Source organism: Crocuta crocuta, unplaced genomic scaffold (genome assembly GCF_008692635.1).
Source record: "Crocuta crocuta isolate KB4526 unplaced genomic scaffold, BGI_CrCroc_1.0 scaffold886, whole genome shotgun sequence".
Lineage (NCBI taxonomy): Eukaryota > Metazoa > Chordata > Mammalia > Carnivora > Hyaenidae > Crocuta > Crocuta crocuta.
The window spans coordinates 100,732-117,709 of NW_027530624.1; the positions used below are offsets into that span (position 1 = coordinate 100,732).

The 16,978-nt window shown below is 58.2% G+C and overlaps 1 protein-coding gene across 1 annotated transcript in view; it reads left to right on the forward strand.

Moving 5' to 3' along the window:
- Window positions 1-1,483: 1,483 nt before the first annotated feature.
- The window catches only part of LIPE (lipase E, hormone sensitive type), a 17,948-nt gene continuing 2,453 nt past the window's right edge, over window positions 1,484-16,978 (forward strand). Inside the window, exons 1-10 of the mRNA XM_077768128.1 lie at window positions 1,484-1,632; window positions 8,661-9,196; window positions 11,340-11,430; window positions 11,530-11,675; window positions 11,865-12,050; window positions 12,224-12,518; window positions 13,312-13,539; window positions 13,739-13,915; window positions 15,915-16,336; window positions 16,674-16,886. Coding sequence (XP_077624254.1) covers window positions 1,515-1,632; window positions 8,661-9,196; window positions 11,340-11,430; window positions 11,530-11,675; window positions 11,865-12,050; window positions 12,224-12,518; window positions 13,312-13,539; window positions 13,739-13,915; window positions 15,915-16,336; window positions 16,674-16,886 — 2,412 coding nt within the window. The 5' untranslated portion in view covers window positions 1,484-1,514. The remainder of the gene's footprint in view (window positions 1,633-8,660; window positions 9,197-11,339; window positions 11,431-11,529; window positions 11,676-11,864; window positions 12,051-12,223; window positions 12,519-13,311; window positions 13,540-13,738; window positions 13,916-15,914; window positions 16,337-16,673; window positions 16,887-16,978) is intronic.

The window sequence follows — 16,978 nt, forward strand, 5'->3', positions numbered from 1 at the left end:
CTCCGCTATCTTTGAGCTCTCCGGCTTTGCCGCCTCTGCCGGGCCGCCCCCCTCACCCCGGGAGCCACGCCTCCCGCCTCCAGCCCCGCTCAACTGCCTGCGGGTTATGTGCTCAGGAAGGGGGCCGTGGGAGAGGGGCTGCGGGGTCTGCCGACGCCCCGGGCAAGGCTGAGGCCGGACGAAGGGAGAGTTGCGTGGAGCAGTATCGGAGGCGGCTGGGCCCCAGGGCTCCGCCGGCCGCCAGCACCGCAAGGTCCTCTGGCGCAGGCAGGGGTGCCCCCAGGGCGCAGGCTCCAGCGCCATGGCGCTCAGGCCGCCATCCGGTCAAGGCCGGAGGGGGCACGCGAGTCCCATCCAGGGAATGAGGGGCTACTTGTTGAAGAAGCCTGAGGGGAGGCCGCGCAGCCCCAATCTGGAAGCTGGGTGGGGGGCTCCCGTGAAAGCCAAATAGTCCGAAGGGCCGGCAATGGGAGCCTCAAGCCCTGAGGTCTGTCCCTTCTGGAAAGGCCGGGCCGTCTCTCTGAGGGCTGAGAAGAGGGAGTCTCTCAGAGCCAGGGCTGGTCTCGTGCTCCAGGAGAGAGGGGAGGAGGAGCAGGGTGGAAAGGGAGAGGGTGAGAACTGCTTTTTCTGCCGCTGAGAACGAAGAGCTGTTTCTCTAGGCTCCAGAACCCTGTCTCAGTGGACGCCCTCCACACACGAGACAGGGCGGCTTCTCCTCGCGCACCGGAGAGGCAGTTGACTGTGTGCGCATGCCCGAGCTTCGAGCCTCTTCTGTTTCCCGCCTCTTCCCAGGCACGCGCGAGGCCCTCTGCAGCCGCTCGCGGCGCGCCGGTCAGCTAATGCGCAGGCGCCGAGCATTCTCCTTCCCCCGCCCTTCCGTTCTCTGGGTGAGGGAGAAGGCAAAGAACCTCGAGAAAAAGAGCAATGGGAGACAGGGGGGCAGGAAGAAGGCGGGGTTTCTTTCTCCAAAAGCTCACAGGCAGAGCCACGCCTCCAGTGCTGGCGCCCCGCCCCAGCTTTGAATTGCCCGAAGACCCGGCTGGCCCCGCCTCCCCCACCCCCCGGCGGAGGCTCAGCGGCGCCCGGCTTTCCCCCTCCAGCAGGTGGGCCGGGTCGCGTTCTAGGGGATCCCTACGTGGGAAGGTGAGTGGGAAAGCGAGGCTGCAAACCACCACGAGAGAAGATCAGAGCTTCCCTTCTGGGGTTTACCTCCGCAGGACTCCCCACTAGTCCTGCCCGGAGGACACTTTTCGCCGCCTCTAGGGCTACATTTTCGTTGGTCACGGGCCCTTTAAAGCGGGTGAAGGGGTGGGGCCAGGCCTTGGGCCCCAAAGGTTGAGGGCGGGACCTGGCGATGGAGTGAGGCCCCGATTGCTCAGAGGGCGGGACCCAGAGGGCACCAGGCCGAGGATTGGGTGGTGTGGGGGCCCGGTGGTGGTGTGCTGCAAGGATTGGCCCTCGGGGCGGGGGCTGGCGGCGGGACTCGGCACCGGCGCGGGGACCGCGGAAAATTGATGGAGTCCGTTTGGGGAACCGGGCCCGCCAGGGCGGCTGGGGCCCCGGCCTCGAAGAGGGCCAAAGAGGGGTCCAAGAGTCGTAGCCGCCGGCGGTGGCGAAAAGGCAAAACCAAAGGTGAGCGCGCGGGGGCTGGCTGCAGAACGGAAAGAACCTTGGACATTCTGCGGGGCAACTGGGGACTGAATGGACTAACCCACTGCCCCGAGAAGTGGGGGAGCCCGTGGGCTGGCCCACTGCCGCCCTGCGAGGGGGTGCGGGGATGATCCATCGTGAAACTGGGTGATTTGGGAGCGGAATACTACCCTCAGCATAGAGACTACCGGACGCCCCAGTACCGTCTTGGGAAGGGGGTCCAGAATGCTATCTCCTAGACTAGGGTTCCTAGTCTAGCTCCGTACTCGCTGTGTGACCTGGCCTCCGTGTTTCCTACCAGGGAATGGTTCAGCGCCGATTTTCAGGTCCCCAGCACTCCTGAGAGGATAATAGAGAGGCTTAGAAACTGTTGTCCAAAGAGGAAGTTTAGGGGTGAGTCCCGGAAAGGTAGGAGGAAGGGGTGCCCGATAGTGGGCAAAGCGCCAGCGTCAGTACAGCTCAAAACAGTCCATCCGGACCTCCTTCATTCAATCGGTGCACCCATTCCTTGTCAGCCCACCTGCTTCAGCCCAGCACCACTGGGGCCTAACTTCCTGACCCCCACTCTTTCTAGAACTAGTGGTCCCCCGGGAAAGACTTCAGACTGCCACACTCTCCTTGGGGCAAAGGAGGAAGGGCTATCAACTAAGTTCCTAAGGTGTCACATTGTCTACAGATCTCAGCAAGCTGGAGAAAGACTAACAGCCCAACAGAGATGCTGCAAGCCTCAGGCAGGGGCACACATTAAGTCCTCGCTAGGTTATGAGTATTCGTGTATCCAAGTGAGGACCTGGGAGGAGTTTCTGTGAAGGGCAGAAACTGACATAGCCCCCAGGGCCTGGAGACCCCAGACTGCCTCTAGGCTACATCATTAACCAAGGACAGGCCCAGAGTTGGCTGGGCACTTGCTCACACATCCACTCACACTCACACAGACTCAGACAGGCTTGGAGCTCAGTCTGGGACCTGAGGGCATTGTCACACTGCCAGACACAGCCTCACAAGCAGGATGGTGTGCCCAGAGGCAGTGCAGACCAAAGTTAAGAACAAGGGCTTTGGAGGCTTGGTTCCTGGAGTCATAAACTGTGGTGCTAGGCAACAGGCTTCCTTTTTCTGTTTCAACTTTCTGAGCTATAAAATGGGCACAATGATAGGACTCCCTGAGTAGTAGGGCTGTTCTGAGGTTTGAATGAGCATGGCACATTTGGCACTGGCACACAGCAAGCCTGCATGAGAGGTGGAGGTTATTATTACTGTTACTCCCCTCATTAGACAGTGAGTTACCTAAGAGGGAGACTGTAACTGCCTTGTTTACCCACATTTTCATAGCCTGATATGCCAGGCACAGAGGAACGCAAATATTTATTGAATTAGTATGAGAAAGAATGTGTGAACTGTAACCCTGGGATAGTAACAATCCTGCCGCCCTGAAGGTTGTCGTGAGGAGTCAGAAGCCTCCTGGGTAGGGCACCTTGCNGCTAGGTTATGAGTATTCGTGAATCCAAGTGAGGACCTGGGAGAAGTTTCTGTGAAGGGCAGAAACTGACATAGCCCCCAGGGCCTGGAGACCCCAGACTGCCTCTAGGCTACATCATTAACCAAGGACAGGCCCAGAGTTGGCTGGGCACTTGCTCACACATCCACTCACACTCACACAGACTCAGACAGGCTTGGAGCTCAGTCTGGGACCTGAGGGCATTGTCACACTGCCAGACACAGCCTCACAAGCAGGATGGTGTGCCCAGAGGCAGTGCAGACCAAAGTTAAGAACAAGGGCTTTGGAGGCTTGGTTCCTGGAGTCATAAACTGTGGTGCTAGGCAACAGGCTTCCTTTTTCTGTTTCAACTTTCTGAGCTATAAAATGGGCACAATGATAGGACTCCCTGAGTAGTAGGGCTGTTCTGAGGTTTGAATGAGCATGGCACATTTGGCACTGGCACACAGCAAGCCTGCATGAGAGGTGGAGGTTATTATTACTGTTACTCCCCTCATTAGACAGTGAGTTACCTAAGAGGGAGACTGTAACTGCCTTGTTTACCCACATTTTCATAGCCTGATATGCCAGGCACAGAGGAACGCAAATATTTATTGAATTAGTATGAGAAAGAATGTGTGAACTGTAACCCTGGGATAGTAACAATCCTGCCGCCCTGAAGGTTGTCGTGAGGAGTCAGAAGCCTCCTGGGTAGGGCACCTTGCACTGGGCTGAGCCAGTCCTACTCACAAACCCAAAGGCCCTTGTTCTCACAGAGGCTCATTCCACAAGCCCTGAGATTCACCTGTCATTTCCTGAGGCTCGCTCTGCCCTGGGGCCTGGCCTCAGTAGGATGAATCACACCCCGCCCCTGCCCTGAGGACATCCAGGCTGGGTGGAACAATCCTAGTCACCAGTTTGGTCTTGCCAGTAACCAATGACTCTAGTGTCATTATGATCACCCCATTGCTGAAGTGGCAACACTGAGGCTTTGAAGAAGCAAGGTCACCTGGGCTTCCTTATCTGCCCGCTGAGGGCAGAGAGATGGGCAACCCAGCCTCCTGAGGGCAAGGGTGTGTGGATTCAAAAATGCTCTATGCCCCAACCTTGATTATGGACCCAAAAAGCCCCAATCACAGAGATTATTTCAGCAGACATTCACTGGACATTTACTTGTGTCAGGCCTGAGCTCTCAGTGGTGAGGACAGACTCATATTTGAGCTGAGGACACAGACATTCATCAAATAATCCCACAAATCATATATAACTATAAACTGGCAAATATAAGAGGGAAAGTCCTGAGAAAATGTAAGAGGGAGGCTTCCCAGGAAGGTGGCATTGGACTCAAGGATGAGAAGTGTTGACTGCTGGGCAAGAGGGGCAGGGAGGCCAAGGGAAACAGCACAGGCAGAGACCTTGAGGCCCAATGAAGTGGCTCATTACAGCACAGAGAGAGCTCAGCAAGGGAGGAGGAAGTGGGGGCTGGCTGGGCAGAGGGCCCAGATGGCACCTGGTTTGGGAGGCTGCATCCAGGACTTGGGGCTTTATCCTGACAGCAAGTGTGGGGGTGTTGCAACATTAGGAGTGTGTGCCCAGATTGAAGTTCTAGAAAGATCCTCTGGTTGCTATGTGGAGAAGAGACTGAAGGGGGCAAAATCAGAGACACATAAGGAATTGTTACAAACATCTAGATGAGGGGGTCTGTGGAGGTGGGAGAAAGGCCAGATTCTAGAGGGGCCAAGTGGACAGGACTTCGTGACACGTTGGATAGGAGTGGGAAGTGGCCACACACATAACACACCAGGATGCACGCCAATATGAGTATATACGTCCGTACACATACAGACAGATACAGGCCCTTGCAAACCCACAGGCCAAGAAAAATGCAGACACAGATACACTCGGGGGCTAAGAAACATGGGCCATGACACATACATACAAACATCCCTTCAGACATACTGAGAAGCATAAAAACACAGAGACTGGGGGAAAAAGTCACCACACCCACCCACAAACACAGGCCAGGCAAAGCCTGTCACACATAACCTATGTGTCCAGACACACATATGTACATCTGTCTGAGCCTCAAAGACACACTCATACCTGACCACCGAGAAGGAGGCCAGCTGAGACATGACAGAGAGGAGAAACACGCACCCTGCAGAGACAAGCTGAACCACCTCTGCTGGCCCTGTGACCTTGGGTGGTCATGGCCTCCACTGCATCTCTGTTTTTTCATCTGCCGATACGGGGCAATAACAGTCCCTACCCCATGGGTTGTACAGAGAATGACATGAGTCACTTCCTATGAAGCATACGGAGAACCGTGCCTGGCAAAGGGCGGTCGGGTTCTACTCGCTGCCCCCCAACCCAGCATCTGCCCCACAGGCCTCTCCCTTCCAGAAGTCCTTGCCCCATCCAGGCTTCAGACCTGGCCCTTCCTCCCTCATTCTCCCCGAGCTAACCCTTCCCTACCACCCTTCTCACTCCTGCTCAGTCCCCGGGGGCCCAAATCCAGGCTGGGTCCAGCTATCCTGTGGCTCTTTGGGGCAAAGGGCTGGTGCCCAGGCAGCAGGACCCCTCGATCCTACTTCTGCCCCAGTGGGTACCCGCGGGCCATGTGTCTCTGCCTCTGCTCCAGTGCCCTCTGCCTGAGATTCTCAGCGAGTTTCTGGCAACCTCAACATCCCTTCCTCCTGGCTCCACCCAGCTCAGCCCCCAGGGAGCTGCCTAGAACAGGGCGAAGGGCAGGGCCCTGGAGTCCAGAGGGCCTGGGACTCAGCCTTTTCCCCACCACTCTTCTAGGCTCAGCCCTACTCACCTGGCCACCAAGCTCAGAATTGTCTCCTAGAGGCCTCTGTCTGTCCATCTGTTTGTCTGCCCTAGGGAAGGGTGGTCCTCTCCCAAGCTCCCATTCACCTGCTTCCTCCCACTCTGAACCTTCACACTTTCTTCCCTACTGTGTGCCAGACCCACATGATGAGCCCTGGGGCCATCCCCTCCCCCAGTGAGGATGCTTATCAAGGAGGAGAGACTGAGGGTTCACTTAACAGCCAAGCCAATGTCACTCAGGCCTCAGGGCCTCTCGTTTGTGCGGACCCCTTCAAAGCCCCCTACCTAAGTTTGAAGAGTTCCACCTCTACACATACAAGCTTCACAGCCCTGTGAAGTCTGGTTTTGTCCCAGGGCGGGGACAAACATGAGTAAACAAACATGTATAATTGCAAGTGTGTCAATCCTAGGGAGAAAAACGGGTATGATGGCAGAAAGTAACGATGGGGGCATGTATTGTAGATGGGGAGGAATGGTCCTCTTTGAGGAGGTGACAAGCTGAGGCCTGAAGGGCCAGAAAGACCTGGCCAGGCAAGGAGCACAGGGAATAAGACAGTTAAAATATGTCCTGGAGCCTCAGTCTCCCATACGTGAGGTGGGGATGACAGGCACAGCAGGATGGCCTGTGAAGGGAAGTGGCAGATGCAGGAACACCACACAGTAGGACCTGTGGCCAGAACCCCTAGCTGAGCTTGGCATTGCCCTTAATCGGCTTTTGTCCTCTCGGGAGGGCCAGGCAGGCCGGCCACCCTCTCTCTCTCCCCCGCCCCCAGCAGCCGGGGCCGGCTGTGCCAGGGCCAGCCTGGGGCGCAGGAGCTGAGATCACTGGGCCTTTGCTCCCTGAATCCCCCGGGGGGGGGGAGGGGGGGCGGGGAAGGCAGCCTGGCTGGGTGAGAGGGGACAGCTTGTGAGGCAAACTCCTGGCTCCTAACAGAGAGGAGGGTTGACAAACTAGATAACTCAGTTTCTAATTGTTGAGGTGGTTGGGTGTGTGGACTCTTGGGTNTCGCCCCCTGCCTCCCCCGGGGGGGGGGAGGGGGGGCGGGGAAGGCAGCCTGGCTGGGTGAGAGGGGACAGCTTGTGAGGCAAACTCCTGGCTCCTAACAGAGAGGAGGGTTGACAAACTAGATAACTCAGTTTCTAATTGTTGAGGTGGTTGGGTGTGTGGACTCTTGGGTCCAAGAGAGGAGGGGGCTGGGGCCTGGACTCCTGGGTTCCGAGGCAGAGGAGCCTGGGACAAGGACTCCCATTTGAGCTGAGCCTGGAGACAAGCAGAGGGGACAGGGAGTTGGGCTCCCTGCTGTGTTTACAGCACGTGGTTTCACTGTCCCTTCTGGGTGGGAGGTGGAGCAAGTGGCCACACCCCAGGCAGGCCTGGCCCCTCCCAGGTTTATGGCCCCAGGCAGCTACTGGCACTAGCCACAGTCCAGCCTGGCCCAGCCCGCAGCTCAGCCTGGGGGAAGCTCAGAAGAGGTCTGGGAGGGGTGAGTGCACTGTCTGCTGAGAGATAGGAATGGCTATCGTAAAACCCCAGAACCGGGAAGGGGAAGGGAGGGGAGACACCTTTTTCTGGGAGCTGAGGGAGCCATCCACCCAGAAGCCAGGCAAGGTGCTAAGTGGGCTGCAGGAAGGAAGTCTCTGGACCAGAGGGCACCATTTCCACCAAGGGGGGCAAAAGTAGTTTGTCCAGGACCTGAGTGACAGTACAGGGATCCCAGAGGGAAAATCACCAGGGGAGTGGGACCTAGTCCAGGGCAGGTTTTTTGTAATTTTTTTTTAAATTTTCTTGTAATGTTTGTTTATTTTGAGAGAGAGACAGAGAGCAAGCAGAGGAGGGGCAGAGAGAGAGGGAGACAGAATCTGAAGCAGGCTCCAGGCTCTGAGCTGTCAGCACAGAGCCCAACACGGGGCTCAAACTCACAGGCTGCAAAATCCTGACCTGAGCCAAAGTTGGACATTTAACCGACTGAGCCACCCAGGCACCAGGGCAAGTTTGAGGGCCGACCTGTGTCTCTCAACCCAGAGATCTGGGTTTGAATTCTGGGCTGCCACTTTCAGTGCAAGCTTCAGCTCCTTACTGAACACCTCTGAGTTTCGATTTCTTTGTAGAATGGGGATGCTACCAATAATAGTTGAAAAGCAAATAGGCAGTCTGGGTCTCAGGGTTAACAAGCACTAAATGAACACACACGCAGAAAGTTCTAAGAGCAGTTCTGCCACAGAGTGAGCCCAAGGCTAATGGCAGCGGTGAGTACTGCTGTCCCAGGCAAGGGAGTGGGGCTGGCCCATGAAATCTAAGCCAAGTGGAGAGGCCTGGAGGCCAGGGGCCGCAGCTGGGGAGGAGTGGGACCGAGTTGTGGGTATCCCACAAAGGAACAGAGAGGCAGCTAGAGTTTGGAGGGGGATCCACAGCCAGACTTGAGGGATCAGGAGGGGGCAGGAGTGACTCCTAAGCTACAGGTAAGGCTGGAATTATGAACTGGGTTCAGGAAAAGAATTGGGCTTGAGACCAGGGTCCTGGGACACCACTAGGTAGATGGGGAGACTGAGGGCTGAGCTCTCTCAAATACTGGTGGAGGGGAAGGGTCTGTGGGTGATGCCTGGGGCCTAAGGAGATGGGAAGGGGGCCTAAACTCTACCCTTGGGTCCAAGGGAGGAGGGGTGGTCCAACCCTGCCTAATCAGGCCTCCCGACTGGCCCACAGCCTCACGGCTCATGCACAGCATGGACCTGCACACGATGACACAGTCGCTGGTGACTCTGGCGGAAGACAACATGGCCTTCTTCTCGAGCCAGGGCCCTGGGGAGACAGCACGACGGCTGTCAGGCGTCTTTGCAGGCATCCGGGACCAGGCGCTGGGGCTGCAGCCAGCCCTGGGCCGCCTGCTGAGCGTGGCACACCTCTTTGACCTGGACGCAGAGACGCCGGCCAATGGGTACCGAAGCCTGGTGCACACAGCCCGCTGCTGCCTGGCGCACCTGCTGCACAAATCGCGCTACGTGGCCTCCAACCGCCGCAGCATCTTCTTCCGCACCAGCCACAACCTGGCGGAACTCGAGGCCTACCTGGCTGCCCTCACCCAGCTCCGGGCCCTCGCCTACTATGCCCAGCGCCTGCTCGCCACCAACCAGCCCGGGGAGCTCTTCTTCGAGGGCGATGAGGGGCTCATCGCTGACTTCCTGCACGAGTACGTCACTCTGCATAAGGGCTGCTTCTATGGCCGCTGCCTGGGCTTCCAGGTGAGCCCCCTGCCCTCCTCCTCTGAGCCCACAGGCCCCCGACCTGGCCCAATAGCATAGTTCAGCACCCACAGTGGTCAGTATTACTGGATTCCAAAAATAGTAGATTCAGAAAGTGGACGCTGTCTAGGGCTCAGACAGCTGCACTAGGAGGTCTCAAACTTGTGGCCCCTGGGCTGGGCCAATTCCACCGTGCAGTGAGAAATCTTTAACTCACCTAGCTCTTTGCACCGGGATCCCCACCGCTCTCTATCGTCCCACACTCAGGAGATTTGTTCACTCTTTTCTGTGACCTGTCCGGCCCCTGAAATCACTTGGGGTCCCTTAGGAGGGTAGTCAGTAATGTTCTCAAAGGCCTGTTTATAAGAGCACACCCCGTTCAGTCATCCCCACTGGAGGCTGGGGGCAGGAGGGAGACAGCGTGCTAGCTCGCATTTTGCAGAGGTTCAAGGGGGCCTTCGTCACAGCTGCTCAGCGGGACCCCAGTTGGCCTGGGCTTTTCACTCAACTGTAGAATCAGGATGTTCAGGCCACAAGCAAGGCCAAGGAGCACATCCAAGTTGGTGACAGCGAGGAAGACCTCTCCTCCCTGAACCAGGGCCGTAACTCCCAGGTGTAGGTCTTCTCCCACCCTCTGCCCACCCCACCCCACCCCCAGAGAGACACCGCTCATCTCTGTACTGACAGGAAGGCAGCCTAGGAGCCTTTGGACTCCTAGGAAAACTAGTTTGGGGACTGAGAATTGGGGGTCCTTGGGGCTCAGAGCAGAGACCCAACTTGCCACTATGTGAGGCCAGTGAAGGGTCTCTTGGTCTCCAAATCCTTCAGATCCTCTCTGTGCCTCCCCCCCCCCCCCCCCCACCGCAACCCCCCAGCTGAGCTTAGCCGACTCTCAGCCTTCATCCCACCCCACCTTTCCACGCTTCCCCACAGGGCGGCCTGTCCTCACCAACCCAGCCTGGGTGTTCCTGGGAAATTCCTTTCACCTAGGCTGACCCCACAAATATTGATCAGCCCAGCTGAACCAGCTGGCTCCTCCCTGTGTCCCAGCCATGACCTTGAAGTCATGGGAGAGAAACCCTGGGGCAACCCAAGCCAGCATTTCAGCCACAATGGCCAGGCACCACTGTGCTCCCTGGCCCACTGGGCCCCTGGCCAGGGGTAAAGTCATGCCTGACAGCTATTCTCTGAGGGCCCAGCTGCTATGCTGCAGGCCAGCTCCCCGCTGTAAAATGTCAGCCCAGCAGGTCAGAGGCCTCCTGTGTGGCTCTTTTCCAGCCTCTGTTCAAGTACTTAGCACACAGTAGGATGTAGGCCAATATCTGGTAAATGAACAAAAGAACCCTGCTGGCTCCTTGCCCAGCTTCCTGTGCCTTTTTTCCCTCTGATCTTGTACCCGCCCCCCCCATCTTGTCTTAGCTGCCCAGCTCCTCTCTCAGATGTGTTCTCCCCACTTGGCTGTCTTTCTGCCTCAAGATCTCTGACCCTTTCTGTCTCTGAACATCTCCTGTCTGTCTGCTGCTGCCCAGGAACTGGTCCCCATCTGCCTGGCCTCATCTCTGTCCTCGCTGATTTTCAGGAAAGCCCTGCATCACTTACTCCCAGCCCTCTATGGCTCCACCCACATCTGGAATAAATCCAAATTCCTCAAGCCCTATGTGAGCACCCTTTGCTTCTCTGACCTTGGCCACTGCCCCTCTCCCCTGGTTCACTCTGCTCCAGGGACTTGTTATCCCTGCCAAGCACAGGAGGCCTCAGAGCCTTTGCACCTGCTGTGTCCTCTGCAGGGAACAGCCTTCCCTCACTTCCTCTGGATCCCTCCTCAAGTGCCCTCCTAGATACCCATCTAAGTAGTCTGACCCCTAGTCATCACTCCATGTCCCCTCCACCTACTGTCTTTCCAAAGCATTAAAGTCATTAAACATAATTAAACATCATATAACATGTGCTTTATTTGCTTACTGGTGGTCTTCCCTTTGACATCAGCTCCCTGAAGGCGCCTAGAGCGGTGCCGGGCACACAGGAGCTCCCAAAATGTGTGTTGAATGACCACGTCTCCCCCCAAATCGTGTCTCTGCCCCTCACCCCTGCCTGCCTCCAGTGCCTCCTGGGCAGTGGGTGACACAGCGGCATCTCTCCACAGTTCACGCCCGCCATCCGGCCGTTCCTGCAGACCATCTCCATCGGGCTGGTGTCCTTCGGGGAGCACTATAAGCGCAATGAAACAGGCCTTGGTGAGTCCTGGCCAGACCCTGCCTGCAGCCTCACCTCCCTCCTTGTCCCTCCTCCTCTTTCCACTTCTCCCCCCTAACCGCCCCCTTCCCAACCCCTAGGTGTGACGGCCAGTTCCCTCTTCACCAGCGGCCGCTTCGCCATTGACCCAGAGCTGCGTGGGACTGAGTTTGAGCGGATCATACAGAACCTAGATGTGCACTTCTGGAAGGCCTTCTGGAACATCACTGAGATAGAGGTGCTATCGGTGAGCACCTGTTTTAAGATGGGCACCCTGGGGCCCAGAGATCCATCCCAGGCCACATGAGGCCTCTGCAGGGCTCTAAGCCTGCGGACAGCATGTGATGTGATAGAAAGGGTGGGGATTAGAGGGGAGCCGCGAGAGAAACCCTGCAAGCAGCTTCTCCCCAGTGCCCCTCCTGCTTCCTCCCACTAGTCTCTAGCGAACATGACATCCGCCACCGTGAGGGTAAGCCGCCTGCTCAGTCTGCCACCAGAGGCCTTCGAAATGCCACTGACTGCTGACCCCAAGCTCACGGTCACCATCTCACCCCCGCTGGCGCACACGGGCCCAGGGCCGGTCCTTGTCAGGCTCATCTCCTATGACCTGCGTGAAGGACAGGTAGGAGACACAGAGCCAAGGAGCACAGGCAGCCCCTCCCCAGATGCCCTCCCACCTTTCACTGCTTTCGCCTGCCCGCCATCCTGTTTCTCTGAGCACATCCCCTCAGTGGGGTGAGGCCCAGGTGGGCGGCCCCGGCCTCACCCACATCCTCCTCCCTTACCGCCCCCCAGGACAGCGAGGAGCTCAGCAGCCTGGTGAAGTCCGAGGGCCCCCGGAGCCTGGAGCTGCGGCCACGCCCCCAGCAGGCACCCCGTTCACAGTCGCTGGTGGTGCACATCCACGGCGGCGGCTTCGTGGCCCAGACCTCCAAATCCCATGAGCCCTACCTCAAGAGCTGGGCCCAGGAGCTGGGCACCCCCATCCTCTCCATCGACTACTCCCTGGCCCCCGAGGCCCCCTTCCCCCGGGCCCTGGAGGAGTGCTTCTATGCTTACTGCTGGGCTGTCAAGCACTGCGCCCTCCTCGGTGAGCCTCAGCCCCTGACTGCACCCACCCTCACCCCTACTGCTGCCCCAGCCTGCTGCAGCCCCCACCCCACACTGCACGGGGAGTGGGCCGTGGGTGCCCCAGCCTCAGTCTTGCCCCCCTGCCTCCCCGCTCCCACCTCCTACCACCCCCCTACTCCTGCTACCTATTCATCCTCTTCCTGCCCCACTGCTCCCCAGACCTTCCACCTTAACTGCTTCCTCCTTCCACTTCCTGCTCCCCACCTCCAGCCCTGACACCCTGCCCCACCCTCACTTCCCCAGGCCCCTCTGATTTTTTCTTTTCTCCTACTGTTTCTCCACCCCCTGACTTGTGCTGCCAGCCTCCTGGCCCACGCTCCAGCCCATTCTTCCACTCCTCTGACCTCCTGCTTCTGACCTCTTCAGAGGCCCTGGGCAGGGTGGGGCCATGCCCCAGGGCACAGGGATGTGGCTCTTTTGCAAGGTCAGCTGAACCCTGCCCTTCCATCTCCAGGCCTCAGCTGCACCATCCCCCCCTCCTGAAATGGGCCTTTGGTCTCCCCTTTTCCACCATCTGGCCTCCTTGCTTCTGACCTCTCGCTTCTCAAGCTTTGCAGAACTTTCTGACCTCCACATCTCAGTCCACCTGATCCCCCGACCACTATCCCCCAAATCCGTGCCTCAGTTTGCCAATCTCTAAAATTGCAGTTACCTACACCTTGGGGTTGGGGCCCCCAGACCCCAACTCTGACAGCCCTGGCTCAGAGCTGGAGTGCCTCCCTGCCAGGCTGACCAAGCCCCCTCCAACCCAGGCTCAACAGGGGAGCGGATATGCCTCGCAGGGGACAGCGCCGGCGGGAACCTCTGCTTTACCGTGTCCCTGAGGGCAGCAGCCTACGGGGTGCGAGTGCCAGATGGCATCATGGCAGCTTACCCGGCCACAATGCTACAATCTACCGCCTCTCCCTCCCGCCTTCTGAGCCTCATGGACCCCCTGCTGCCCCTCAGCGTGCTCACCAAGTGTGTCAGCGCCTATGCTGGTAAGGCCACCACCCACAGAGCTGGGGGGCTGGGGGGCTGCTTGGATCCTGCAGGGACAGGGGCTAGAGCCCAGTGTCCTGGAGCTTAGGAGAGGAGTCCCTACTGAAGCCATCAGATATTCTCGGGTCCCTGGGGACAGAGATGCCTGAAGTTCCAGGTGTTGTGACTGGGCCTCAGCCCCCCACATATACTCCCCAGGTGGAGAGACAGAGGACCACTCCGACCCAGACCAGAAGGCGCTGGGCATGATGGGGCTGGTGCGGCGCGACACAGCCCTGCTCTTCCGAGACCTCCGCCTGGGCGCCTCCTCGTGGCTCCACTCCTTCCTGGACCTGAGTGGGCACAAGTCCCACACGAACTCAGTGCCCACAGTAGGTGAGTAAAGCCCTCCCCTCACACACCAGGAGTCCTGGAGGAGGAAAGGGGCTGTGACCTGGGGTGCTCGGGGAAGCAGAGATCACCTTCTGGCTCTAAGCCCCTATCTGTCCCTGGCAACCACCACGAAGCCTTGATTTTCCATGCCGGCCCACATCCTAGAATTTCCCGGACTCCTGGTCCACCGGGTCATCTCAGAACCCCCGGGAACCACAGCATTTAGCTTTCCAAACAGCCCGTCCCAGAAAGGAACCCTGGGAAATAACGCCGAAGGCCCGCCACAGGTGCTGATTTTTGATCCCGAGAATGCCACTCGAATCGCTTGGGCCTTCAGGTGGGAATCTAGCCCTCCTAGATTCTTTCCAGGCTTTAAACAGAGACACGTGGGGGTGATACCCTGCTCCAGGGGCTGGCCTAGGAGCCTGGGGTGGGGAGATCAGGAGGTTGCCAGCCTTGAGTGTGTGTACGGCAGCATCCCCCAGCAGCCAAAACACTTCCATCCAGGGATCTATTTTTTCCCCATTCTTTTTTTTAACAGTTTAATGATTTTAAAGTACAGCCAACTCAACTTATTTTCTATCTCCAGCAAACCAGCAGTATTTTCTGAATAACCGAGGGCACAGATTCGAAAGTAGATCCCATTCCTATTTGGAACAGTATTCCAATTGAATGTGTTTCACTTTAACTGTTTAAATTTTAGGATATTCAAATGGATGCAAATAAATACACACAAAAACCAAAGAGATCTGGGACCACTGAACCCTGAGGCTTTCCTGGTAGGGTAAAGGTGACAAGGGCCACCGCTAGAGGGACAAGCACGAGCCCAGCAAGCTGCTGTAGCGGGAGCTCGCTGCCTGCTGGGTGACCGGGGCAAGGTCCGCTATCTGTGAGCCTTGCTTTGCTCCTCCGTGAAATGAGGCACAAGAGTGCTTGCCTCACGAGGTTGTTGTAAGGACTTTGCACATTTGTCTGTGCCAGGCACCCAGCCTACACCTGACACGCAGCAGGTGCTCCTAGAAAAGGCCGGCGCCCCTGACAGGCCGTGCCCTGTAACTCTGGTCAGTAGTTCTATTCCAGTGACTCAGGGAGGACAGAGCCCTTATGCAGTCATTCTTCTGTCATCTTGCATTGTGCCTTCATGGATTTATAAAGACAAAGAAATACAATAAAAACCTGAAAAACGCAGGGTCCCGGCCCTAGGGGCAAGCAGCCTGGATGTTCTCCAATTAACGGAGCTGAGGCCGAGGTGGGGCATACCATGTGGGCCGGAATGCACCTCGGCGTCATCTGGACACTCGCTAGCCTGGCCACTCAAAAGGAAGGGACAAAACTAAAGAACATGAAGGAAATGTGGGGAGGAGACCTACACAGCTATGGGTGTGGGATCCCTGGGAACTGAATAGCTCCCATGACTCTCTTTAGCTCCTCCTTTCAAGTCATGTGCACCTGCTCACTGCGTTTTGTTTTTGTTTTTAAATTTTTCAATGTTTATTTTTGAGAGAGAGAGCATGAGTGGGGGAGGAGCAGAGAGAAAGGGAGACAGAATTGAAGCAGGCTCCAGGCTCCGAGCTGTCAGCACAGGGCCCAATGTGGGGCTCAAACCCATGAACCATGAGATCATGACCTGAGCCGAAGCCAAGAAATCAGTCACTTAACCAACTGAGCCACCCAGGCGCCCCACAGGCGAGGACTATTCTTATTGCCTCTTTGTACAGAAGAGGAAACTGAGGCTCCCAGAGGTAAACTGACTTGCATTTAACCTTCCCAGTCACCACACACACCTCCACCTCCACAACCACGTGACTCCTTCCACCTCCCGCTTGGAGTTGCAGCCTGGGCCGCCTGGGGCTCCCCACTCATCCCCAAGGAGGGAGCCTGGGGGAGCAGTAGGCCTCCACAGCCCTAGGATGCAGCTCCTCCTCCAGAGGTCGCTGCCCTTCCCATGACCTTCCCCGCAGCCACTCACCCCTGCAGCCCACCTGATCCTCTCCTCTTGCAGAGCCCATGCGACGCAGTGTGTCCGAGGCAGCACTGGCCCAGCCTGAGGGCCCACTGGGCACGGACTCCCTCAAGGGCCTGACACTACATGACCTGAGCCTAAAGGGCAGCTCTGACACATCGGGCACCCCTGAGCTGTCCCTGTCTGCGGAGACACTGGGCCCCTCCAAGCCCTCCAACGTCAACTTCTTGGCTGGCCCTGACGATGCACCCGAAGGCGCTAAAGCACCACGTGAGTTGAGCACCAAGGACAGAGGCCTGGGCGTGCACGCCACCTTCCCTGAGGGTTTCCACCCCAGGCGCTCCAGCCAGGGCCCCACTCGGATGCCCATCTACTCCTCGCCCATCGTCAAGAACCCCTTCATGTCGCCGCTTCTGGCACCGGACAGCATGCTACAGAGCCTGCCGCCCGTGCACATTGTGGTGAGCGCCAGATAGGGACCGTGCGCCCGGGGNCGAGCGGGAAGACGGGGAAGGTGCGCGCAGGTGCACCTTGGGAAGAGAGCCCCGGGAGCGGTGGAAAGGTAGCCTGCCTGACAGCCGGAAGGGAGAGGTGCGCCACCGGGACGGCACGCCTAAGGGAGGGCAGAAGGGGACTCAAGGCTGCCATTTCCTCTCGCGATCTTGTGGAGCGCCTAGGGGCAAGTGGGTAAGGGGAAATCGGGGCGGCGGGTCTCTAGGGGAAGGGAGAAGCTGGGCGGAAAGCTCCGTCTCTCACTCCCCGTCTCCCGGCCCCTCCCCTCGTGCTCCCGCCCCACAGGCGTGCGCGCTGGACCCCATGCTGGACGACTCGGTCATGTTCGCGCGGCGGCTGCGCGGCCTGGGCAAGCCCGTAACCCTGTGCGTGGTGGAGGACCTGCCGCACGGCTTCCTGAGCCTGGCGCAGCTGTGCCGGGAAACGCGGCANTGCGGGGGCGACACTAAAGGCCTCTTGTTCCCATCTGAGCCGGCCTCCGTGGTGAATGCGCCCCGGGTTAGGCGGCGGGGACACCCCCGCGAGGAGCTTCTGGCCCATCCGGCCTCCCCTCGGGTGGGGCGGGAGGGGCAGGCTGTGCCTTAAGGTTG